The 25,905-nt window shown below is 40.7% G+C and overlaps 3 protein-coding genes across 4 annotated transcripts in view; 1 reads left to right on the top strand and 2 right to left on the bottom strand.

The window, feature by feature from the left end:
• Window positions 1–384: 384 nt before the first annotated feature.
• LOC308164123 (protein mono-ADP-ribosyltransferase PARP11-like) lies at window positions 385–1,988 on the bottom strand (the record flags this gene model as incomplete). The annotated part of the gene is made up of 4 exons (XM_080538274.1): window positions 385–683; window positions 1,037–1,188; window positions 1,624–1,757; window positions 1,980–1,988. The coding sequence occupies 4 exons, from the start codon at window positions 1,986–1,988 to the stop codon at window positions 385–387; spliced, it is 594 nt and encodes a 197-aa protein (XP_080394400.1).
• Window positions 1,989–9,115: 7,127 nt separating this feature from the next.
• LOC308163269 (protein mono-ADP-ribosyltransferase PARP11-like) lies at window positions 9,116–18,126 on the bottom strand. 2 transcript variants are annotated; one of them, XM_080537453.1, is made up of 8 exons: window positions 18,114–18,126; window positions 17,634–17,767; window positions 16,812–16,932; window positions 16,224–16,299; window positions 15,801–15,873; window positions 11,905–12,032; window positions 10,521–10,672; window positions 9,116–9,749 (listed from the first exon to the last, which is right to left on the bottom strand). In XM_080537453.1, the coding sequence occupies exons 2-8, from the start codon at window positions 17,757–17,759 to the stop codon at window positions 9,433–9,435; spliced, it is 993 nt and encodes a 330-aa protein (XP_080393579.1). In that variant the 5' UTR covers window positions 17,760–17,767; window positions 18,114–18,126; the 3' UTR covers window positions 9,116–9,432. The 2 variants fall into 2 exon arrangements, with proteins under 2 accessions (XP_080393579.1, XP_080393580.1); XM_080537454.1 differs by having other exon boundaries at window positions 17,643–17,767.
• A 1,442-nt stretch (window positions 18,127–19,568) lies between these two features.
• Window positions 19,569–25,905, top strand: part of LOC308164122 (sodium- and chloride-dependent betaine transporter-like) — a gene marked incomplete at both ends in the record, with an annotated part of 23,958 nt that continues 17,621 nt past the window's right edge. The window contains 2 exons of the mRNA XM_080538273.1: window positions 19,569–19,770; window positions 24,924–25,058. Of these exons, the coding sequence (XP_080394399.1) occupies window positions 19,569–19,770; window positions 24,924–25,058 (337 nt within the window). The remainder of the gene's footprint in view (window positions 19,771–24,923; window positions 25,059–25,905) is intronic.

Below are 25,905 nucleotides of genomic sequence, written 5' to 3'. Positions count from 1 at the left end.
TGATCAATAGCTTCAGAAATGCAGACGTGTTATTCTAGATAGGTTATTACCAATGAAAGAGGTATCCTCTAGCATAGTCCCCTCAGGCAAGAAATCAGGTGCAATACTTAAATTGTCAATCCTCAATTCAATTAATATATACAAATGAATAGACACAGAACTTTTGAAAAAGTGTGTTTATTCTATACTCCTGATATGCTTACTAAGAATAACAATTTTTTTTCCCACCTTATCAAATATTTACAAATCCATTGTTTCCATTTAAATTATAATATCCATTGTTTAAAACAACAAGGAATAGACACATCAACCTATTAAAAACAATAGGACTACAGTTAATTGTAAACATAGTAATATTGCACATCATTTATTCCCATTTGTAAATCAGTAGTACTGAATCAAGTACTCGGGATATATCTGATTGGAATCAAAGATGACAAAGATTTTGGGACAATCAGTACTGTCCACACAACTGTCATGGGAGTTGATAGCATTTTTGTGGTCAGGCTTGAGGAAATTTGGATTTCCAATTGTAGTTTTCCCAACTATCACTCGGGCTAGAAATATAACTTTGGTCCGCTGGCTTAGAGAACCTTGTAGTGCTTCACCAAACAGTTTCACTGGTTGAGTGTTCCAATGACTGTACTTATCTGCATATGTGGCATATCTTGCAAAGTATGTCCCTAGAAGAAAAAAAAACATGTTGAATACATTCTACATGTAAACACTTTCAATACAACTGAAATGCAAAACTACTACTACTACTACTACTACTACTACTACTACTACTACTACTACTACTACTACTACTACTACTACTACTACTACTACTACTACTACTACTACTACTATTACTACTACTACTACTACTACTACTACTACTACTACTACTACTACTACTACTACTACTACTACTACTACTTTTAACTACATTATATTATATTATATACTATACTACTACATTACTTCTAATACCACTGTACTACAATAACTAATCATAACTGTATCATCCTGTCTGTGTTTTGTCATATCTCACCTTTTCCATAACTATGACCATTCACACCTGCTAACCTGCAGTCAAAATTGTATGTACAAATAGTGTGTATGTTGCTGACACTGGTTCCATGAAACAGCCTTCTCTCCTTTATGTCTGTAACACCTTGAATCCTTTCCATCTGTATCTTCTTCCTTTAGAAAACATAGAAAAGGGAAGAATTGTGATGGGCAATGACTATCAAAAAGTGTTGATAAAAACTGTAAATTAGGTATCATCATCATCACTGTGCCGCAGGAGGTAGAGTCGCCGTCTAATGATCACATGGTTGGCAGATCAGCGGTTCGAGCCCCGGCTGGCCACATGTCTAAGTGTCCTTGGGCAAGACACTGAACCCCAAAATTGCTCCCAGTGAGCGGGCCAGCGCCTTGCATGGCAGCTTGCCGCCATTGGTGTGTGAATGTGTGTGTGAATGGGTGAATGAGAGGCCGTTGTAAAGCACTTTGGAGCAGCTTTGGAGCAGCAAAAAAGATGCTATATAAGTGCAGTCCAATTACCAATTACCAATCATCATCACCACCATTACCACCACCACCCCCACCTCAACGAAACACCACTCTCTCACTCACCTACAGAAAAACACCCAGAGGTCCAGATTCTGTATTCTGCCGATTGATTTGATGCGTCTGTCCATCATCCCATCCTTCTTTAAGAAGTCTGCCACAGTTGCATACTCAGCTGTGTCTCTCCTCAGACAGGACACCTGGTAATACGAGACATACACTCACTGAACACTTTATTAGGAACATGTGTACACCTTCTCATTCATTCAGGTGATGTCATGGTGTGGGGGAATGTTTTCTTGGCACACTTTGGGCCTGTTAATACCAGTCAATCATCACTTGAATGCCACAGCCTCTGTGAGTATTGTTGCTGACCATGTGCATCCCTTCATGGCCACATGTACCCATCTTCTAATGGCTACTTCCGGCATGATATTGCACCATGTCACAACGCAAAAGCCGTCTCAAACTGGTTTCATGAAAATGACAATGAGTTCAGTGTTCTTCAGTGGCCTTCCCAGTCACCGGATCTGAATCTAAAAGAGCACCTTTGGGATGTGGTAGAACAGCTTGAACTCACTGCTTGAAAGTGCACCTGACAAATCTACAGGAATTGCGTATCGCGTATTTCAATCATGTCATCGTGGACCAGAATTTCAAAGGAATGTTTCCAACATCTTGTGGAATCAAAGCCACAAAGAATTGAGGCTGTTTTGAGAGCAAAGGGAGGCCCTAAGCAGTATTAGTATAGTGTTCCTAATTAAGTGTCCATTGAGTGTATATCATACTGTACTTATATAACAAGCAATTTCAGTTTTAAATGTAAATCAGTGTTTTTGAGTTGTTAATTCTATTGTCCATTCAATGTACGCATTCATTATGGCACATCATCTACAGTATTTTGGAGATATCAATCAAGATATCTTATCAATTTGCAAAACTTGCCCTTTGAATTGCCCAGTTTTTCACATGTTCAGATAATTGCTTGGGATTCATATTTGTCTTGGCAATCTAACACTGGCTGAAACAGACCGTGGAAACAGAGAACTGTGAACTGGAGAATGTAATGTATAACATTATTGGACATTGATATGAGAAATGTGTGTGTTTTAATTTCATAATTGACTCTTCATCACACCTGATAGGGAAGTGTGGGGTCTATTCTGTCCCAGAATGCAGGCACTGATGCAAAACAGCAGCATCTAGAAAAATGAAAATATATGGTAAATGGACTGCACTTATATAGCGCCTTTATCCAAAGCGCTTTACAACGGCCTCTCATTCACCCATTCACACACACAATCACACACCAATGGCGGCAAGCTACCATGCAAGGCGCCGGCTGGCCCGCTCACTGGGAGCAATAGGGGTTCAGTGTCTTGCCCAAGGACACTTCGACATGTGGCCAGCCGGGGCTCGAACCGCCGATCTGCCAACCTTGCGATCATTAGACAGCGGCTCTACCTCCTGCACCACAGCCGCCCCAAAATAGATCATTGTATTTTCAAAGAAACAAAAGCAACACTGAGTTGGTTTCACTTTCATTTCCCAAGAAAGTAAGAGGGTGTGTTGCATCCTGGTGTCCTACCTGGAATGAGTCTCCCTCTGACAGGATCTGTCAATCCGTCTCTGCCTTCCCGTTGTAATGTCAGTCTGGATCATTGCTGGATATGGTTAAAAAAAACACACACAAAAAAACCACAAGTCAATCACACATACTCAACTAAAAGTAAGCCTATATGACTACTCCACAATCAATAAGGTAACATATCGTGAGTTTAGAATGATAAGGTTCTATCTCCGTTTAGGGTAGTTCAGAGATATTGAGTGTCAAAGTTTTTACATTCCATTATGTTTTGTGAGATGGAACCTTTGTATTGTATGAATTACTAACTCAAAAATGTCAAAATATAAAACCACACAGGCATTAATAAACACCTAATGGATCAGATTATGTAAAAAACTCAATTTTGGCAAAAATGGAGATAGAACCTTATAATTCTAACGTCACGATATATAAGGTTACAGTAGACACGTTTAACCAATCTGACAGTAAGGAAGTTGAATACCAGAGAAATCCAGCTTGTTGTTGCCTATGTTTAAAACTCCACATCGATCTCTTAGGTAAAACCTCTCAACATCTTCAGCAGATAAGGGGTTCCCTGGGTCATCCTATGGTGCAGATAAACAATATATTCAAGGGATATATTCAAAATATATCAGACATACATACATAGATTATAGCTCCTATTCCACAGGAGATAGAGACTGAGATTTGAATTGTGGAGAGACAGATACCTCCAACATGTGCCAGCGTCCACAGTCAGCTAAGTAGAACCAATAGCATGGAGTCTCTGACGTGTCCATGTCCTCCACTTCTGTTGTAAATTTATTTTATTAGGAAAAACCCCTTGAGATGAACCATCTCGTTTTCGAGGGGGTCCTAAGTTACAACACAAAGCATAATACATCATAATACAATACAATAGTACAATACAATACACATATAATAATACATATTGAATAATACATAATCATTACATATTACATAAGAACAGGATAAACAATAAAATACACACACGACAAAACACAGACAAACAGGAGACAAACAGGAGACAAACAACAACACACATTGCCGGTTGAAAACATTGAAAACAACACAACCATAACACAACCAAAATGGATAACAGAACATACAACAATATACATACTATATTTTACAGTAAACTTAATAAGGTGTACATGTAAGTGGTGACAACATCAAAGGAAACACGAACAATCAGTCAAAAGGTAAGATGACAGTGCATGCTTAAAACAAACAAAAGATGTGATGGATTTAATGTGAACCGGTAAATTATTCCATTCAGCTGGGGCTTTAAAGTTAAATGCTCTTTTACCAATTGATTTTGTAACGTAAGGTATGGTAAAATTATACTGAGATGAATGCCTAGAACGATGGTTAGATGTAAAAGGAACAAGATACTGTTGTAAATAAGGGGGATAGTTTAGATTAATGCATTTAAATAAAAATTGAAGCCAGTGCATGTGTCTTCTTACATAAGGAGATGGAAATTTGAGTGCCTGATACATGTTACAATGGTGAGTGAGAAAAGGACAACCAAGGACAAATCTGCAGATTCTGTTATAGGCAGTGTTAAGCGGGACAAGATCCGTTTTTGCTGCGGTTTGATAAACAACATCACAATAATCAATTAGTGGGAATATGAGTTGTATGGCAAGTTTTTTGCGAACATTGGGTGAAAAACAGTTACGTGATCGATATAGGGTATTGATTCCAAAATGTACTTTACGCAAGGTATGGTCAATGTGTGATTTGAATGAAAGATTGGAATCAAGCCATACACCAAGATATTTAATGTTGTCAACTTCATGTAAAGTAGTGCCATCATTGCAGGATATTGCACATGAACCGGGTGTAGATTTAAGTTTCTGTCTAGTTCCAAAGATCATAGTGTTAGATTTAGATTTATTGAGCAATAATTTGTTCTGTAAGAGCCAATCTTGTAGGATGTTAAATTCAGACTGAAGAGAAGTTTGAATTTGTACTATGTCCGGTTTAGATGTGTATATGACAGTGTCGTCAGCATAAAGTTGAGCACAGCAGTTTTTGAAAATTGAAGGTAAATTATTAACATATATAGAGAAAAGAAGTGGTCCCAATGTAGAGCCCTGAGGCACACCTCTTTGTTGAATTGCGAAATCAGAGACATTTCCATTCAATAACACACACTGCTTTCTGTTATGAAGGTATGAATTAAACCACAGGAGTACATTTTCAGACAGGCCAATAGCATGAAGTTTATCTAAGAGCAGATAGTGGTCAACAAGATCGAAAGCTTTTGTTAGATCTATGAAGATAGCCCCTGTGAGTTCCCCGTTATTTGCAGCAGAGAAGACATCGTTAGTGAATTTAAGTAGGGCTGTAGATGTGGAGTGATTAGGCCTGAAGCCAGATTGAAATGGTGATAAAATATTATTATTACTAAGATAGTATGCAAGCTGATTATAAATTAGTTTTTCGAAAACTTTGGCAGTAGAGCAGATAATCGATATAGGTCTGTAATTGTTGCAATCAAGTACATCTCCACCCTTGTGAAGTGGTGTAATACGAGCACTTTTCCAGATAACGGGTAACTCACAGGTAGCTAGTGAGAGGTTGAATAAATCAGCAAGTGGGTACATAAGAATATTGGAGGCTAGCTTAATAAACCTGTTTTCGATGCCATCAAGTCCAGGACAGCTGTTCACACTTAATTCATTAATAGTATTCAGAACTTCTGTAGGCAATATTTTTCTAAAAGAAAAGGAACTGCGGCAGGGTGAGATATTATTAGGAGAGCCAGTAGATAGGTAAGACTCAGACAATAAAGTAGAGCAGACAGAGGAAAAATGCTGATTGAAAGCCTGGGCGATAGATACAGAGTCATGTAGTATAGTATTGGCAACTCGAATTTGATTGATAGAGCGCTTTTCAGAGGTATTAGTAATAGATTTAATTTTGTTCCAGAATTGCTTGGGGTTCCTGAAATCAGAAGTAAGAGAATTGTTGTAGTAATTGGATTTTGCATTCCTGGTTTTAGTCTTGCTCAAATTTCTCAGCTGCCTGTAAACTTCCCAATCAGCATTATCCCTTGTTTTACGAAAGGTTGACCATGCTTTGTCCCTTTGTCTGAAAAGACTAATAAGTTCAGGGCTGACCCAAGGGAGATGTTTACCCTTGACTCTGACAGTTTTCCAAGGTGCATGTTTGTCCACCACATCAGTGAACTCAGTGTAGAGAAAGTCCCAGGCATCTTGCACATTTGGTATTAATTGGAATCTGTCCCAATTAATATTGATCAAATCATTAATAAATAATTCTGAATTCAGTTTCTTATATTGTCTGATTTTGATAAGTTTTGGTGGCAGTTTAGGCAATTTGATTTTCCAGACACAGTAGATAACTGAGTGATCACTGAAGCAGTCGGACATAACACCAGCCTTTAGGAATCTATCGGGGTGTGAAACAAGTATCCAGTCGAGCAGGGATTGTGTTCGAGATGTGATACGAGTAGGCTCTTTGATTAATTGGGTAAGATTTAGACTACTAAGTGATTTTTTTTCTTTGGCAGATGACTTATCTAGCCAGTTTTTGTTAAAGTTTTTTTTGTTCTGAACTCCCCTCTGCCCCATGGTCCCACATATCTGCATATCACAACACACAAGTAGATTGTATTTACATGAACACCTTTAGATGTAAGTCTAAGATAAAGTATCAAAGTAAAAGCTTACTTTACCTTTTTCTTTTGAGAGTATGGTGTTAGGTTGAGAAGCACTTTAGCTGTCAGGGATCAGGCCGGTACACCTTGACTGTGTCATGTAGTCAAATCCACTAACCACTCTCTCTTGAGTTCCCTTTCAGGAAGTATCTGAGAGTTTCTGGTATTACCCTCCTCTTGTATTGTAGCACCATCTTGTGGTCGATTGGTGCACCAAACACTAAACATCTGTCTTCACATGATTCAACTTTATTTTATTTTATTATATTTCTTTCCTGGTGGTGATTGCAAAGGAAATGATGCATTTAATTTGAACATTTCCTTCAGCAACATGGCAAAGATACACTTATGCAACTAGGGATAGATTTTCTTTCGTATTTATTTACAGTAGTTTATACATAACAGTAAGGGACAGTTTTCTATTTACTAGGAGTTTTCACCAGTTGCAAAAGTTTGCACTTTTTTTTACTCCATTAAACATGCAAGGTAAAGGTAGAGTCAAAGGAATAGGAATAGATAAGGAATGAGGGTAAAAGGAGAGAACTGCATGTTTGCCTTTTGGTTTTGGTGTTACTGAAAAACAAACTTGGCACCTGGTGTAAACACCTTGTAAATCTGACTGTGTACTGTACATCAACTTCATACATTAAACGAAAGAACACAAATATTTTTGGCCCACTGGACACAATTACACTGAATAGACATGAAAAGACTTAGGCCTATGTCATTTGGACACACTTCCTGTAAACAACCTCTCACGGAGAGAAAAGACAATCATTTCAGCTCATACAGTGTTTCATCATATTTCATAACTCTTCAAATGCGCTGAATGAACGAGGTAGATTGTTTTGGTTCATGGTTAAGGAAACGCTTCCCAAGCATACATGAACTATGTACACGTACTATACAGGTAACCTACCCCATTGATAAGATAATGGTGCTAATAGTGGTCAATGAGAAAAGCAGAAGTTTTTAAGGCATCTATTGGGAGTCTCTCAGTACAATGTCTACTGTATGTGATTGGCACACATGAGATCTATAACCCCTAAAAACCAGTTTTTTTTTAATGCTTAATCCAGATTAATAAGAAAATAAAAAAAATATTATTATATTACGTTCCAGTTCCACCCATGGTTTTAAATGAATCTGAAACAAGCAATATCTGGATTAAATCCTGAAGAAACGGACCCATCGGGTTAGTGGGTTGGACATCCTGCCTCCGTTAAATACACTAGCTATTGAACAGCTTTGCGGCAACAGTGCACTGAAACCGTTTGAAACGATAGAAGCCTACTTCAAGCCACATGCAGATACGATGCTTTGATTGTAGAGCTGTGGTGTTTGCATTTTTTTTCCATTATTTTTTTTACTTTACATCAAGTTGCTCCAAAACCTTGTAGTTATATTGAATAATTTGTCATTTCTTTGGTATATTCATACTCTGTGCTATACATTAAATATTTACATGTTACTGTTTTACAGTATCTGCTCTTAAAATTTGGAGTATGGTTCTTATTTAGGTTATTTAAATGTTGCTGTACTTTACATTATACTTGGGGTAATACAGTTAGTTACAGTAACTACATTGTATTAAAGTAACTTGATGTGAAGTGTTTTTTTGCTTTGCTTGGTTATGGCAATTTAGTGGAGTATCTCTATACTTACTAACAGAGTTTCGTTTGAATGGTGACTGTCTCCGGATGAAGTCGAGTTATGTTGTGACCTAATCCCGAAACCCTCTCCTAACTTTTATGTGCGCCAATACCCTGCCTCTGTTCAAAAGCAGTGTACGTTGTTCCAACAAGCTACTGTAGAAGAGGTATCGGGTACACATTTGCCACATAAAAAAAAAAAAAAAAAGACAATTACACACACACACACACTTTTAGAATGCTCCTGAAACATATGTATATGCAACATATCAAACACAGTGCGTCTTGTCTCCACTGTGTACAAAACATTGTTAATACATTTCGGGTGCATTTTAACAGTACGTGAGAATGATAAGGTTCTATCTCCGTTTAGGGCAGTTCAGCGATATTGAGCGTCAAAGTTTTTACATTCCATTATGTTTTGTGAGATGGAACCTTTGTATTTCATTAATTACTAACTCAAAAATGTCAACATTTTAAAAATAACACCACACAGGCATTAATAAACACCTAATGGATCAGATTATAAAACTCAATTTTGACAAAAATAGAGATAGAACCATATCATTCTAACGTCACAAGTATGCAAGTATTCATATTTTATTTCCAAAATCGCACATTTTCCCCTTCCACAACTCCTTATATGCAGTATACAGATGGGACAACAAACCACTCAATACAAACTCTACAGACAATGTAGACAAAATAAACCCTCTGTATTGTTTCCTCTGCCCTCTAATAACCCATTAAGGCACTTTATATGAACCGTGTCCCAGTTAGGCACTGAATAAAACAGTAAGATCACATCATGGCCCCTTGAGTTTCTCCTCCAAGCCAACATTTCCCATTAGGTGTTTTTTTATTCCAAATTTGCTCCTGGTTGTCCATCCCCTGTCCTTTGTGTAACGTTCATTAGGCAAGCGTTTGTCATTCCTCAACAGATGTCAGTTGAACTCTATGAGATATTCTGGGTAAATCTGGTTGCTGTCGAAGATAACGTAGATCTTTGGATTGGCAATGTCGTCCACACAGCTGTCGTAGAAGTTGGTGTAGCTCATGTCCTTAGAAGGTGGTCTGCAGTACAAAGGGTGGCCAACGGTGGACTCCCCGACCAGCACTCTAGCCAGGAACATGGTCTTGTGAGGAGGCTCGGCCTGAAAGATTGGAGGGGCGAGGCCGTGCTTCTGCAAGGCAAAGTTATGCTTCCCCGTCGTAAGGCAGAATTTGCTGGAGTACTTGGCGTCTCTGGCGAAATAACTCCCTGAAACAATTAAATTATTACAAACAATTAAATTATTACAAACAAATAAATAAATAGAAAATGCTAATCACTGAACGGTAGTGGGCTACAGTACATAATAATAATTCATTAAATTTATATAGCGCTTTTCCGAGGCTCAAAGACGCTGACAATATGGGAGAAACGGAAAACACAGAAACAACAAGCAACAGATAACATGGGCACATGGAACACAGAGTTAGCGAACGGGGGGGGGGGGGGGGGGGGGGGGGGGTGGTAGGGACGGGGGAGATGGTTAGGGGTAGGGGAGGCTGTATGCGTGTCAGGGGGGGAGGGGGGTGGCAGGGTTAGGGGAGATGGGTAGGGGTAGGGGAGGCTGTATGCGTGTCAGGGGGGGGGGGGTGGCAGGGTTGGGGGAGATGGGTAGGGGTAGGGGAGATGGCTAGGGGTAGGGGAGGCTGTAAGCATGGGAGAACAGGTAGGTTTTGAGGTGGGATTTAAAAGTGAGGAGTGAGGGTGAGTCTCTGATAGGGCTTTCACACCGGCAAAGAACCGTGCCGGTTCGCGTTCGCGTTCGGAAACCTCCGAACGTTGGCGCTGTCTGGCGAACGAGCCCGCGTTCATACCAGTGTATACCAGTGTATGAACGCGGGCTCGTTTGCCAGACAGCGCCAACGTTCGGAGGTTCCCAAACGCGAACCGGCACGGTTCTTTGCCGGTGTGAAAGCCCTATAAGTGGTTGAGGGAGAGAGTTTGGTACATGAGGTCATGTCACAACGAACAAGGTTTTACCTTTGCCGTAGACGTCCCCGTGGCTCCCTGTTAGCCTCCAGTCAAAGTTATACGTGCAGATAGCCTGAACGTTGCTGTGGCCTGTGCCATGAAACAGCATCCTCTCCTCGATGTCCAGAACTCGCTTCACCTTCCTCAATTGTGTTTTTTTCCTTTGGGAGAAACCAGAGAAGGAAAAAAACACAACAGAGCATTGGTCAATTTCAGAGGTTATGCCGATTAAAATAGGTTAATCTCACTAAAACTACAGTTCCAAACCGACATCTAAAACCGTCATCAACATCAAAATATTAAGAAATAATCATGCTATTATACTGTTCACCGTGCAGTCTCTAAGTGAATTCTGTTGTTAAGTCTGACGTCAAACGTGACGTTTAGCAATTTCCGGGTCCAAACCAGAAATTCCCCGCACCAGAGTACCAGTGTACTACAGCGGTAGAATGACAGTTCAATCGTTTTTTAGACTGGGATCTATTCATACAACAAGGGACACAGCACTTTCCCGTTTTTCCCCTATTTGTCAGCGTCTTTGAGCCTCGGAAAAGCGCTATATAAATATAATGAATTATTATTATTACTGAGGCATTTCGAAGAGAGCGCCTCAGCCAACGTTGGACCCGGAAACGCGTCACGACTTAACAACCGAATAGGGAGAAATCAATTCTGTGGCCAATCTTGAGATCCCTTCCCCTGATGCTGAATGAATGTGATCTCTGTGATGTTACAAGCTCACGGAATGTGTTGATGCTGCGGTGTCATGTGACTAGGGTTGATGTCTGATGGACGCTTGCAAACAGCTCTTAATCGAAATACTATGGGTGCGTTCGTAAATACACTCTGGAAATCATCTGCTCTGAGTGCTTTGGTTTCAACTGAAATCAGTTCATTTGCAAACAGTCAGAGAGAGAGCACCCCGGGTATTTACGAAAGCACCCTATGTTCTGGAAGTCGGGTACAAAACAGAATGTTGAGGAACAGATTTGTTCTCCTGGTCAAAGGTCCCAGTTGTTGACTTGTGAGTACAGTAACTGATCATGTGGTCTGTGGTGTCTCTCTTTCTCTCTCTCTCTTGCCATGAGGGTAGAATGTCACATGTCTCTATGATGTATTTGACATGTAATAATTGTTGACAGACTTATTCATTGGATTTATTCCCCACTCAAATAATCTTTCTCTAAAACACAAACTCTGCACAAACAATGCTTTGCAGATGGTGTTAATTAACTTGGAATCAGAATCAGAATATTAAGATATGCTTTGTTATGAATAATACATTTCCTCCACGTCCTCCATCCCTGTGTATTGTAACTTCCAACATATAAACCTCTACATAATTAACTACCAGGTAATTAGAATGCCTTCACAAAACAACATCCAACTCTACCTGCAAAAGAACTCCCACAGATCCAGGTTCTGTATCCTCTGTATAGCTTTGATGGTGTGTCCCATGGTCCTTTCATAGAGTCTGGCCACTTCTTTAAACTCATAGGTATCTCTGCCCAACAAGACAAGCTGAAAAAGCACAATCAAACGTGGAAAGGAGCATCATTTGGTCACGTTATTATTATCGTAGACATCCTTTTATTATATTATTATCTTAGGCATCTTAGTCCTTTTGAAGAAGACAGATATAGAAAGGCGGCATTTTGTTATGCTGGTATTGTATGTTGCCAGTCTTGAGAACCATTACAATCTATCTCTGCTTTGAGACAGCACTACACTGTCATTAACTGCAATGCCATGTCAACGTAATGCCACAACATTTACATTTACATTTTCTACAACAGCAACTTGGTTGAGGTAGATCGACTTATTCTGTAAAGTGCACTATTGACAACCATTATGACTCAGATTATCAGACACAGACCATTATGTAGTGACCCCCCACAAAGTACTGGGTGTATTAGCAACATAACCGTTCACAGCTGACCAGCATTCCCTAATCAACCAGTGGCCTGGGAAGCAAACTACAGACTCGTCAACCGAATGCACCACACCTGTGCCTCCTCCTTGGGAGTCATAGATAAGGAGGAGAGGAGACAGCACACGAGGAGGAGGGGTGAACAGAACCAGACAGGTCGTGAGGGTGAGGGCTGGTTTCCGGCACAGCAATAGGCTAGGTGCACGATCTCCACTACTTCCTGAAAGGCACCTTGCATGAACATATCCTGTCTCATCTATTGGTTTAATTGATTAATCAGCTGTGCGGTAAACTGTTGGAACACACAGTGCACAGCTGATTAATCAATTAAACCAATAGAGTGAGACAGGATATGTTCATGCAAGGTGCCTTTCAGGAAGTAGTGGAGATCGTGCACCTAGCCTATTCCATAGTAAAGGATATTAACTTGTGTTTGTCTGTTGCCAGGCCGGTCTGGGCCTAGCCCTTGGAGAGAAGGGGGAAAGAGCCCCCCACAGCCCGAGTGGGAGCCCCCGCTGATCCGTGACCATGGAACCGCCCCGGGTCGTGGACCCACCCCACACGCCTCCAAGGCCCAGAGGCCTTAGTGACTTACATTCCCTGGATCCTTAAAGGGCCAGGCAGAGACCTGAGTTGGACTTCTATTTCCCTGTATTGCTTATTCTTTAGTAAATGCGCCGTCAAGGCTAAACTGCTCCCTGTCGTCAGTGTCTGTTCCTACCTTGTTGTCCTCATCATTCCTGGGGGGTATTCCACGAAGCTCGATAAAGTTCTAAGCCTCGATAATGTTAGCTTGTGTTCGGTGCCATCAATGTGGCTCAAATAATTCGCTGCTTGGTTGAGCTCCTTCTGAGTCAGATATAACTAGCCTGGTCGCGACCAGGCTAAAACACAGGCTATAGTGAGACGCGCGTCAAAAAAGGCTCACAGGCGGAAACTACATCCCGAACGACAGTTCCTCCCTAGGAAATATTAGTTCCCACTTCACACGAGATAGATAGATTAGATAGTTTGACTGTGTGATAGATAATTTGATATTTTGAAAGTGTGATCGATCGATAGATAACTTGATATTTTGAAAGTGTGATAGATCGATATATCAATAAAGAAAAGAGTGTAAAAAAAAAAGTAATTGTCTCAACTTGCATTGCCGTCATCACAGCAGTCTGGCTGGCGTAGTGGTTAAGGCTGCGGACTCGAGTTCCAAAGGTTGCGAGTTCGAGACTTGATTTAATTAATTATTTTCTTTTTTACATTTAACCGAAGATTTCATGCAAAGGTTTCAAACACCATTGTAATCGTGTCAGTTCTTGTAAATTAGCCTGCACCATAATTTTATAGCCTACAATACTTTTTTAGATGAGATTTTAGATTAGATTCAGACAACGAAATGCAGTAAAAAGTGCGTCTGAAGAGGGATTCGAACCACTGATATAAAATGACGAATAAATCCTATGGCAGCAGTCAATACCACTAGGCCATTGTGGCGATATGACGGTTTGTAGCCTGCTGCGGATATCACCACAGTAGTAATATTCATTTATTAAAATATGAACATATAACAATAACTGGGGCTAGTATGACCTACGCATTTAATCGGTCAGCAATTTCTTGCCAAACCATTTCCCTCGCCTTGTTAATTGCGGCAGTATTGCACTATTTTACATCTTATTTTTCTTATTTTTCCGTCTTCATAAAAATCAATAATTCGGAATGCTGCGCAAATGTAGTACCCCTGCAGAGTGGAGTATCTTCATTTCGACAGATCGACACTTCAGGGCTTTTTATGTCTGCGTGCACGCGCCCATATCGAAGATTTGTAAGCCTGTCTTCTGTGAACACTGATGACACAAGGCTGATCCTCGTTCGAGGAATCACCTGAGGCTTGAATTCCAATCTCGAGTTGCCTGAGCGCCGCATTTATTTATATCGCAGCTAAACTGATCCACCTTTAGTGGAATGACCCCCTGGTCCTACGTGGTGTGGTGGTCACCACACATAACATACACACTGTTCGGTTCTTTATCTCCACCGAACGGGGTGTCAAGAGATCAAACGATGGTATAACTCAATTTTGGTAATTGTGGTTTATTTCACAACCAACCTATGCCCTATCTTTACTTTATCAAAATATTGTAAACATGTATTTTGTTTGTCTTGCCCTCTGGTAGCACCCGTGTGTGTTTTTTGTTTGTTTGTTTATCTGTTGCTTTCTTTTAGTTTTAGTTTTTTGTTTGTTTGTTTGTTTTATTTTTTGTGTTTTTGTTTTGTTCTGTTTGGTTTTGTTTTGTTTGTTGCTGTTTTGTTTTTGTTTTATTTGGTTTTTCTGTGTTTTTTTGTCTGTTTTGCCCAGATTGTGATGTGGGTATTAATGTGTGTCTGTCTTTCCTGTTGGATGTTGTATTGTCCTAATCTCAAGAAAAAGAATAAAAATATTTTAGAAAAAAAAAAATGTGTGGTTTATTTAATTATAAATGTTCACAGTCAGTAGCAGGTTATAAACCTAAAATGTAAACAGAAAATCTAAAATGTAGATAACAGTCATGTTCCAATAACACAGCAATAAATATTTTCCTAAAGGAATAAATATATAAATATTATTGCATTAATTAGTATACAAACAGCTAAACAGTAGGCTTTTACATTGTTTAGTTATCAAAAGCAATCAACTCAATTCATCACAATGTATCAAGTCAGTTCTGAGAAACATCGTCTCAATCTTATACAGAACTACAATGCACAGCGGAAGTAGGAAGCAGAGGAACCGCTACAATGTCGACTTGTTGTAAACGTTACGGATATAACCCCAGCGCAACACGATCGGACTTTAAACAACATTAAACAATGCGACCAACGCGATAACCTATCCGACCCATACAAGTATCAACAACATAACCCAGCAGAGCAGTAAATATAAACGCTTTGTCTCACCGGTAGCGTGTCCCTCTTGACGACATAATGTTTTTCAAACACAAGGTAGTTTCCGCCATTATATCCAAGAAGCCCCTCCCATACCGTGAATATCTGGGCTTGGAAAGTTAACCCCTTACAGGCCTACCGGTTACTTCAAGACCAGGTAAGCTCCCATCTGTCATCCTAGTGAACGCAACACACACATCAACTACACTGTATATCAACTGGCGGTAGCCTAGAGGTTAGAGAGGCCGGCTAGCAATCGGAAGGTGACGGGTTTGATCCCTGCCTCAGGAAGGAGCTGCATGGGCCCTTGAGCAAGGCACTTAACCCCTAATTATGGCTGACTCTGTGCTTAGAGCAAAAAAATACAAAATTCCAACAATTGACTAAGGAGTTGATTGCATGGCAAATAAAACCTTCTTCTTCATCTCTGTTTCTCTTACCTGATAGGGCTCGTCTGTGTTTATTCTCTCCCAGTGACAAGGAACTGGAAGAGCCATATTATCACAGATAAACCTTAGGGAGGGAGAGAAGAGCCATATTATCACAGATAAACCTTAGGGAGGGAGAGAGGTGCATATGTATACAATTCAGACATGACAGCAGGGTGTGATTTCATGATATTTGTTACTGTCTGTGTGTCTCCCGCATGCAAGACATGAGCCTATAGGAATCAGCTTGGGGAGTGAACACGTCACATGTCTCAGGATAGATTTCTGATCACACACGAGTGATGACGAGTAGGTAAGACCAAGGAAGTAACACTGATGTTACACCATAAGCACAAAGCAACACTCTCAGAGCTCTGCAGTTTAGCTTCAGTAGAGCTACTGGGCCTATGCAGCCTTGGGGCAGCTCAGGCTTACCTGAAGCCGGTCGCAGAGTGAAGGGCCCGTTTGATTGGTCGCTGTTTCCCAGTTGTGACATTGATCTGTTTCATGACTGGGTACGGGGGGGGAAAAAAAGTTAATCAAAGAAGAGCCAGACTGGAAAAAACACGCAAACATGGAGAGTGTACTCAGGGTTCCCACACCTTCTGAAACATCATATTCAAACACCTTTCAAGGACTTTCAAGACTCAATTCCTTCAAATTCAAGGGCCCACCACGGCATAGTTTGAGACAGATCTAGATGAGAATGTATATAATAGGAATGACCATGAACAGTTTTCAAATCTAACGGCGTTATGTCGGTTTAAAATCGAGCTAACTAATTAACCTTAGTAACTAGTATGGTTGTTTTATTCCCTTCTACATGTTACCTATATATTTATCTCTAGAGAGAGGGGAATTCAAGCACTTTCAATGACCCATGTCGATTTTCAAAAACCTTTAAAGTCTTGATCTTTTTTTCTCAAATTCACAAACTTTCAAGGATTTCAAGGACCCGTGGGAACCCTGTGTACTGCATTATGTGGTGTGTGTGACAGACATAGTAGTGTTCTTTCTTGGTACCTGAAAAGTCTATTCTGTAGGTGTACTTGGCTGTGTAGAACTCCATAACACCTTGCTGATTCCTGCTGTAATTCTGTTCGATCTGATCACTGGTCACAGAGCACGCAGCACTTGGATCAATCTGCCAAACAAGTTGAAGTTTCAAGTTTATTTCGAGCAGCAGTCCAAGAACATTGGAATACAAATGATTTCAAAAATAAAGAATAAATAAATAAATAAATAAATAAAAGGGAAAGGAGGAAGCGAAGCTTATTTGTCCTATCCCCGTTCACACACTACAGTTACAGTAGCGTAGGTTTACAACAGAAGCAAACAACAAACAAAAAAACAATGAAAATGTGGTGGACAATGTAGGCTTAACTTTAGAAACAGTGGATACAGTGTTAAAATATCATTTGATGGAAGGAATGGGATTGACGGGAAGGATTAATAGATTAATATGGATGGATCGGTGGGTGGGTGGGCACACAGATGAGAGAGAGGATACGGAATGTATGGGAGAGCCAGGGATGAAAGGAAAGTCGTGAGCTTAGAATGATAAGGTTCTATCTCCGTTTAGGGTAGTTCTGAGATATCGAGCGTCAAAGTTTTTACATTCCATTATGTTTTGTGAGATGGAACCTTTGTATTTTATGAATTACTAACTCAAAAATGTCAAAATGTAAAAAGAAATAACACCACACAGGCATTAATAAACACCTAATGGATCAGATTATGTAAAAAAACTAAATTCTGACAAAAATGGAGATAGAACCTTAGAATTCTAACGTCATGAAGTGTGTAAGGATGTATGGGTTGATAAATGGAGTTATGCAACAATACCTCCTGTACCTCAAACATGTGCCAGACACCACACTCAGCCAGGTAAAACCAGCACCAGTTCGGTTCTGACGTGTCCATCTCCTCCACCTGGTCGGAGCCTTCCTCCTCAGCCCTTATTGCAAACATGACTGAAACTAGAAAAGAAGACTCATGTGTTCATGTTCTCAGCTACCAGGAAAGGGTAGATCAGACCGTATCATTGATCTCAGTGGGACCCTGTGACCTCAAAAAACAGCATTGTACTTCCTTTCCTTCAGATCAGATGTACTCAAATATGGGGGTAGCCTATGCTCAAATAGTTTTTCTAAATCCTGTAGGCTATGTCATCAGTTTGTTGTAGAATCTCTGTAACGCATATTGATGTGCCGAACTGTCTATATAGTCTACTATAAATGGCAACTTCAAGCTTTCCTAACCGATGCGATAATTCTCCTCATCACACATCCGGACTCGATCATGAAAAACAGCTGATTTTCTTACCGGTTTTTCGAGCTACCTCCACTTTGCGTTTCACCTCTTATGCAGTGGTCCACCATACATTACATTTAGGCATCGATGTCGTTGGCGAATTCAGAACGGCATTGTTTGAAAGACACCAGTCCTACAGCTTTTAGATAATGCATTTGTGTTTCGCTTTCCGAACGTTATGTTTACATTCGTTTCCTGGTCGCGACGTCAGTCGGACGTCATAGACGCGTTTACGTCGCCGTTGCCCACACACACACACACACACACACACACACACACACACACACACACACACACACACACACACACACACACACACACACACACACACGCACACACACACACGCACACACTTTAACCCTAGCACCCTAGCACCTAACCCTAACCCTAACCCTAACCCTAGTTTTCCCACATGTACCATATTCCCACATGTACCGTAGTCTATATCTTGCACAGTATCAATCAAAATCAACATGCTCCTGGTCTCTATATATTACTCAGTGACGACAGTTGGGATGAACTGCTGCAGACAGATGCCTGAATGCCAGTAGCATGAATGTAAATGGAGACATAAAACACGCCCCACCCTCCTCCCACTTACTAAGTCGTTTTTCGGACACTGCCTCTGTGTTGTTGGGGAATTCTGTAAGGGTTCGGCGCGATCTGTTGCTTCCAAGTCGTGGGTAAGTTATGGGGGTATTTGTCTACAACATTAATCATCAAAAGTGCATTACATGTTTAGTGTCTTTAGAGTCTGTGAGTAGTCAAAATGATTGGTTGCTTGCACGGTCACGGGGGGGGGAATCATTAGACTATAGCATGCAACATGTTTTCAATGGAACATATTTTTGGACAAAATTATTGGATACACATTTACTTATTGTAGATTCAGCTGATGTGTGTGTCGTTAGGGTTACTGTTAATGCATTGTCCAGTGGACAAATTGCACAGAGGGAAATGATTGATTTTGATGTGTAGGCTAGACTGTGTGTGTATTATGATATAGCCTAATGAAGTGATTTAATCATCTTAAAATGTGCAGTATTTTTATGTATTTTATGTATTACTGAATTAGATAAACATACATACACAGAAAGAATGTTCACTCTTAAAAGGAGGGCACGGATTAGGGGTTCTATAACAGGACAAAGACTTAATCTCATTTGATTGGACAAATTGTGTTGTAGAGGGCCTCTGGGTAATTTGAGAAGATGTAGAGTTGCTTGCCAGATTTCTCAGCGAGAGTGAGTGTGTGAGAGAGACACACATTGTTTGTGTGAGTGTGTGTGTGTGTGTGTGTGTGTGTGTGAGAGAGAGAGAGAGAGAGAGAGAGAGACCGCCTGTCTGTCTGTCTGTCTGTCTGTCTGTCTGCGAGAAAAGAACGTGCCTGTGTTTGTGTATTCATGTATAAAGCCCATTTACACAGTTCTATGTGTTCAATGTAAAGGACAGAGAGAAAGCGTGACCATGGATGAGGAGAATGCTGGAGGAGCCGCTCCCGAGGGACCAGTGGTGGACTCTGACACCACCCAGAAGGGGATCCCTGATGGGGTTCAGGAGAGAGGGAAGTGGGCCAACAAGACTGAGTTCCTCCTCTCCATGGCTGGCGAGATCATTGGCCTGGGGAACGTGTGGCGCTTCCCTTATCTGTGCTTCAGGAACGGAGGAGGTAAGCAAGCACATCCTACTCGTGATGTTAGAATTATAAGTTTCTATCTCCATTTTTGGTCAAAATTGAGTTTTTTACATAATCTGATCCATTAGGTGTTTATTAATGCCTGTGTGGTGTTATTTTTTAAAATGTTGACATTTTTGAGTTAGTAATTCATAAAATACAAAGGTTCCATCTCACAAAACATAATGGAATGTAAAAACTTTGACGCTCAATATCTCTGAACTACCCTAAACGGAGATAGAACCTTATAATTCTAAGCTCACGTACTGTCATAATGCTAATCAGCACATGCCATAATGCTAATCAGGGGAGGCCAGTGGAGGTAGATCGGAGGACAGGCTCATTATAATCAAACACCATTCCTCATTCCATTCCTTGCATTACAAGTCTGTCTTCCAATTGTTACCTCCACCAGCCTCCACTCATACTAATGTGTTTTTGACCTTCAAAAGCTGATTGCTGTGATTCAAATTCAAAGTCAACTTTGTTTATATAGTGTGGGAGTGAGTAGAAACGAGGAGATGGTAGACAGGTTGTCGAGTCGGACGATTTACTTCCCAACTTTGAATAACAGAACAGCAGCAGTAGTGTACAGTGCAACAGCAACAGGAACAACAACTTAACGTATCAGACTCTCGTGTGTAAACAGGAACTCTCAACTCTTCGTCTTAAAGGAGCCGTACCTCCTCTATAGTGTCTAGGGAATGTCTATGTACAGTGGGTCACCAAAATAGCACATGTTGAATACAAGCAAATGTAGCACACAGTGCTTTACAGTATAAGGCAGAGGGCTGCCCGTTTAAATGTTCCTCATTGTGTCTTCTTGTCAGTTGACTGTTTGGTTGTGTTTTGTTTGTTAGTTTGTCAACTCTTAGTTTCTTAGGTTGTTTGTGTTATTTCGTATGTACCTTTTCCATTTAGTTTGTTTAGAGTAAGATTAAGTTGGTTGTTTGTTTATTTCATTTAGTATTTGACTACAGTTTATTTTCTATGTTTGTATTGTCACACACTAGCCATAGGAAACAGGCGTAGGTGAGATACCCTTGGGTATACATTACATCACGTAGCCTCATCTATAGGCCAATGCACACAGCGTGCGATTTCTGTTGCGCGACAACATTCCATTTTGAAGTTTGAATGGAAGTCTATGAGAAAATCGCATCGCAATGCACACAGCCCCGATTTTAATCGCACGGCGAAAATTCGATTCCATTCATGACAACAATGGAAATTATGGAATGTTGTCATGCAACAGAAATCGCACGCTGTTTGCATTGGCCTTAAGTTAAATACAGTAGGCAAAGGAGCGGCTGTCATTATGTAGAATTGTACACTGGTAGGGTCACACTTTATTATTTTGTTTCTTTGGGTTGACACCGCTCATAGTCTGCCTGTTGTCCTATGGCTTGTGTTTTTGTACACCACCATTTGTTCATTAAATCATTGCACTTTAGTTCGTTCGTGTTGTGCCTTTTATTTAGTCTTTTCCCTCCCACACTACAAGTGGCAGCTTACGTACACCCTTTATGTTACGGCTCCCCCTACACCCCCTAGACGTAGAGCCATAAGACCTGGGGTTCGTAACAAAGATAAATAAAAACATGGTTTAGATCAATTAAAAACATGGTACAGATAAATAAAAACGTGTTTCAGATAAATAGAAAAAGACTGAAAAGTAAGGGCCCTAGAATGGATCCTTGTGGGACCCCACATGTCACAGAAGTGTTTTTCGAGCTGTGATCACCAAGGGCGACGAAAAACTCTCAGCCAGTTAGATACGACCTGAACCAGTCAAGGACTGGACCGGAGAGGCCGGCCCAGTTCTCAAGTCTTCTAATAAGGATATCATGATCTACAGTGTTAAAAGCTGCGCTCAGGTCCAAAAGGACAAGGACAGAGCTTTTTGGAGTCAGCATTGATTCTGAGGTCGTTTACAACCTTGACCAGTGCTGTCTCTGTGCTATGATGAGGGCGAAAACCAGACTGAAAAGTATCAAGGATACAATTTGCATCTAGAAAGTCATTTAACTGTGTAAATGAAAAAATGTCTCGAATTTTACTTTAAAATTAAAGGTTGGAAATCGGTCTAAAATTACTGAGGACTGAGGAGTTATAGAAGTTATTTTTCTTCAGAGGGGGTTTTACTAGGGCAGGTTTAAGTGCAGATGGGGGAAAAACTGTACTGAGGGAACAGTTAATGATGGCTAAAGTGTCCTCAGACACAGAATTAAAAATAGTCTTGAAAAACTTGGGGTGGGAATAGGATCGAAGGGGCATGTAGACTTAAGTTAAGGCATGTAGACTTAAGTTTTGATACCACTTTGCTCAGCATCTCTGTGTCAACCGGTGCAAACAAGCTCATAACACTGCTTCATGGAGGAAGGGGGTTATCAAGCAACACATTTGGTCTTGCCTGAGTGATGCTCATTCTAATGTCAGTTATCTTGTCTCTAAAAATGCTACAAATTCCTCACATTTGGAGGTAGAGAACATGTTGACAGGTGTGTTGGAGGCAGGGCTGGACTGGGACAAAAATTAGGCCCTGCCATGTGGCTCAGACCGGCCCAACACAATCGGTCCGACACCGCCGATCAACATGCTGGCAGTCTGAAAGACTAATAATATAAAAATCTATCGACCTAATCTAAAAAGTGATCTAGCATGGAAGGCTCAGGACAGGCAAAGTAATTGAAGTCCTGAACGTGGCACTCTGTTTCCTCTGTTTCATCTTTTTCTCTCTCCTTTTCCTCTCTTTCCCTGACACTCTGCTTTTCTGGGGAGGGCAGCAGCAGCTCAACCTGGTTCAACAAGACATGGACAGAGAAGTAAACTAACTGGTTGTCAAAATCAGCAAAGTTCTCATTTACATGTACACACAGGCTGCATGATTGCATTATGTTACACCAGAAGCCCAGTCATTTCAAATGGAAGGTTGCAAGACAACATTATTGGGTTGCAGACTGCATGAGTTTTATTTCTCCATGCAATAAAAAGCATTCATTAGTTCTGAACTAGGCTAGTGTAGAATTTTTTTTTATATCTTTTTTTTCCAAATAAAAAGTATTATTAACACCCATTGTTGGTATTGCATTTATGTCAGTGACAGTGATACCTCAACTTGCTAGCTAGCAACAAAATGCAGAACACCCCCATCTAACGTTAGCTATAGAGTCCACAGCCAAGCAGCACTAACGTTACACCACGAGAGAGATCATTGTGTGTGCATGAATTCCAGCCAAGTCCTGGTGAAGCGCAATGCAATCATGCTGCCTGTACGGGTTAGCATAAGTCATAAGACATTCTCTGCTGCTGCTCCCTTAATCTGGCCAATGCAAGCGACTAACATAACTTTGCTTTTGTAAAACCAAGTAACAACATTGCTTACCTCTCTAGCTGTGTCCTCTGTCTCCTCCTCAATTGCTAACGGCACATCAGTGCTAACGTTAGTTAGCGGTAAAGATGTTGCTGTGGCAGCCGCAGCTGTAGTAGGCCTAGCCCCCACAGTCGATGCAGAGAACATATCTGTCAGTTTCTGACATTTTGAGGCATCCTCTGCTAGCTTCTTACTTTTTTTCTCCCTAATTTTCTGGGCACCCCCTTTCACTATCTTATCTACGAACATGACGCTGTACTTGGGTTGTTGGCCGAGGGATCAGAGTGGGGGAGGGGGCCGATGGACAGCAGGGCCTAAGCATGTGATTGGGCCAGCCCATGTGTTAGTATAAACGGGGGCCGCCGCTTGATTCAGCGCTAGTTGATGCCGCGCTATTTTGGGCCGAGCGATATTTTTTTTTTTTTTTTTTTTTTTGGGGGGGGGGGGGGGGGGGGTCAGGCGGCCCGACCGGCCCAAAACTAGCGCGGCCCATCTGCCAGCGGGCAGAAAGATTGTATGGCCAGTCCAGCGGTGGTTGGAGGTGGGATTCATGAGGCTGTCAATCGTTGAAAAGAGCACCCTGGAATTGTTTTGATGTCTAGAAATCAATTTCGAGAAGTGATCCTTCCTAGTGTTTATTATTGCCTTATTAAAGGCGTAAAGATTCTCTTAATATGATATATTAATATCCAGCTCACAGCTTGTTTTAATTACTCCCTTATGGACAATATTACAGGGCCATCAGGTCAAAAACATCACGCCACTTGAACAGTTTCTTCCCCAAAGCCATAGCTCTCCTCAATAACTCCTGATCATTGCACCTTGCACTTTACATGTTCTTGCACTAAGTTGTACAGTATATTTATTCACTCATATTGGTACTGTATATATTGTCTTGAGTATTGTTGTATTGTCGTCTCGCTGTTGTATGTACTGTGGCTTGTTCAGCATGGAGAATACCAAGTCATGTTCCTAGTGCACGGCACATGGCGAATAAAGTTGAATTGAATTGAATTGAATTGAATTGAATTGAATTGAATTGAATTGAATTGAATTGAATTGAATTGAATTGAATGATGGATTGCATTTAATCACATGGACAGGATGTTGAGCATAGATTCCCAAGAGAGAGTGAGAAAGTGTGAGAGAGAGAGAGAGAGAGAGAGAGAGAGAGAGAGGAGGCGTATTAAGAAACAGGAGAGAGGCAAGCAAACAACACACAGTTTTTTTTTTTATCATGAATGAACAGAGAGAGAGAGAGAGGGAGAGAGAGAGAGATAGACAGACAGACAGACAGACAGACAAAAAGACAAAGAGAGAGAGAGCGTATTGAAGAGAAGTGAGCGTGAGAGAGAGGAAGTTGCCCCGGGCAGTTAACTATTGCCTTGTAACTCTGTGAGTGGAGCTTCAAATCAGATTCAGCAGGCAACAAAAGACCTACAGTATAGATCCTAAAAACAAGGATACCAGACCTTCAACTTCTTTTATTAACTGTCTCAATGGCTCTCTGTATCCCATATGAAGGATATCCATTCAATGTTTTGGCTATGGACTCAATGACACAACAGGCCTCAAATTAATACTCAATCCCTACTGAAATGTCATTATGTGATATATCCTCTAACCCTAACCTAACCCTTTTCTAACCAATCTGTTGTCATTGATCTCAATAGGAGTTAATCCTTCTGCCCTGAAAAAACCCTTTCATTTCACAAATGTTTCCATGGTTACACACCCACCCCTCATGCTGTTTTATGGGTGTGTCTATTTGCAGGTGTCTTCCTCATCCCGTACTTTGTGTTCCTCTTCTTCTGTGGTATTCCTGTGTTCTTCCTGGAGACGGCGTTGGGGCAGTACACCAGCGAGGGCGGAGTCACAGCCTGGAGGAAGATATGCCCGATGTTTGCAGGTAACAAAACAATGTTTGAACTTGTGACGTTAGAATTATAAGGTTCTATCTCCATTTTTGGTCAAAATTGAGTTTTTTACATAATCTGATCCATTAGGTGTTTATTAATGCCTGTGTGGTGTTATTTAAAAAATGTTGACATTTTTTAGTTAGTAATTCATAAAATACAAAGGTTCCATCTCACAAAACATAATGGAATGTAAAAACTTTGACGCTCAATATCTCTGAACTACCCTAAACGGAGATAGAACCTTTCTAAGCTCACAAACTTACATTACAGACAGGGGATAACCGTTAACACAGAACTGGCTGGGTTACACCATGTCTCTGTTGTGATAGTCATTTATTTGCAAGGTAGTTAGTTAGTAATTCAACTATTAGAATGCTGGGATTGAAAAATGTGACAGCAGCTGGTGAAAGCGGGAACAAGTCGACAACCAATCAAAATGTTCAGACTTCAATTCAGAAAAATGTAAATAAATGTCAATGTTGTTGAAAATCAATGACACACTCGCTAGTCAAGCCAAAATATTGCAATGCAATGGATTCGATGAGTAATCCCCACTACTCTACACTAACGAGGTAGTAGTGGGGATTACTCACGGAATCCATTGCATTGCAATATTTACATTTTTCAACAACGTTGAATGTTTACGTTTACACGTAACGTTACATTTACGTTACATTTTTCAGAATAAAAGTCAAAAACATTCGGTCGGTTGCCGACTTTGTTCCCGCTTTCACCAGCTGCTGTCACAAATGGTTCACGTTGTATACAGTACTCGTTCTCCAGCTGTGTTGGTGACCACTGTCACTGAAGGGTGGCTGTGGCGCAGGAGGTAGAGCC

Source organism: Nansenia antarctica (genome assembly GCF_963989245.1).
Source record: "Nansenia antarctica genome assembly, chromosome: 8".
NCBI classification, from domain to species: domain Eukaryota; kingdom Metazoa; phylum Chordata; class Actinopteri; order Argentiniformes; family Microstomatidae; genus Nansenia; species Nansenia antarctica.
Note: the sequence above shows the minus strand (reverse complement) of the source record. Positions and strands in the feature narration are given on the sequence as shown.

Bases quoted from the DNA above. Each gene is read 5' to 3' on its own strand.
- LOC308163269 (XM_080537453.1), bottom strand. From the start codon at position 17,759: ATGTTTGCAATAAGGGCTGAGGAGGAAGGCTCCGACCAGGTGGAGGAG. The intron at 16,300-16,811 runs GTACCAAGAAAG...CCCCGTACCCAG, and splicing joins CTACAGAATAGACTTTTCAG to TCATGAAACAGATCAATGTC. The intron at 12,033-15,800 runs GTAAGAGAAACA...GTGCTTTTTCAG, and splicing joins ACACAGACGAGCCCTATCAG to CTTGTCTTGTTGGGCAGAGA.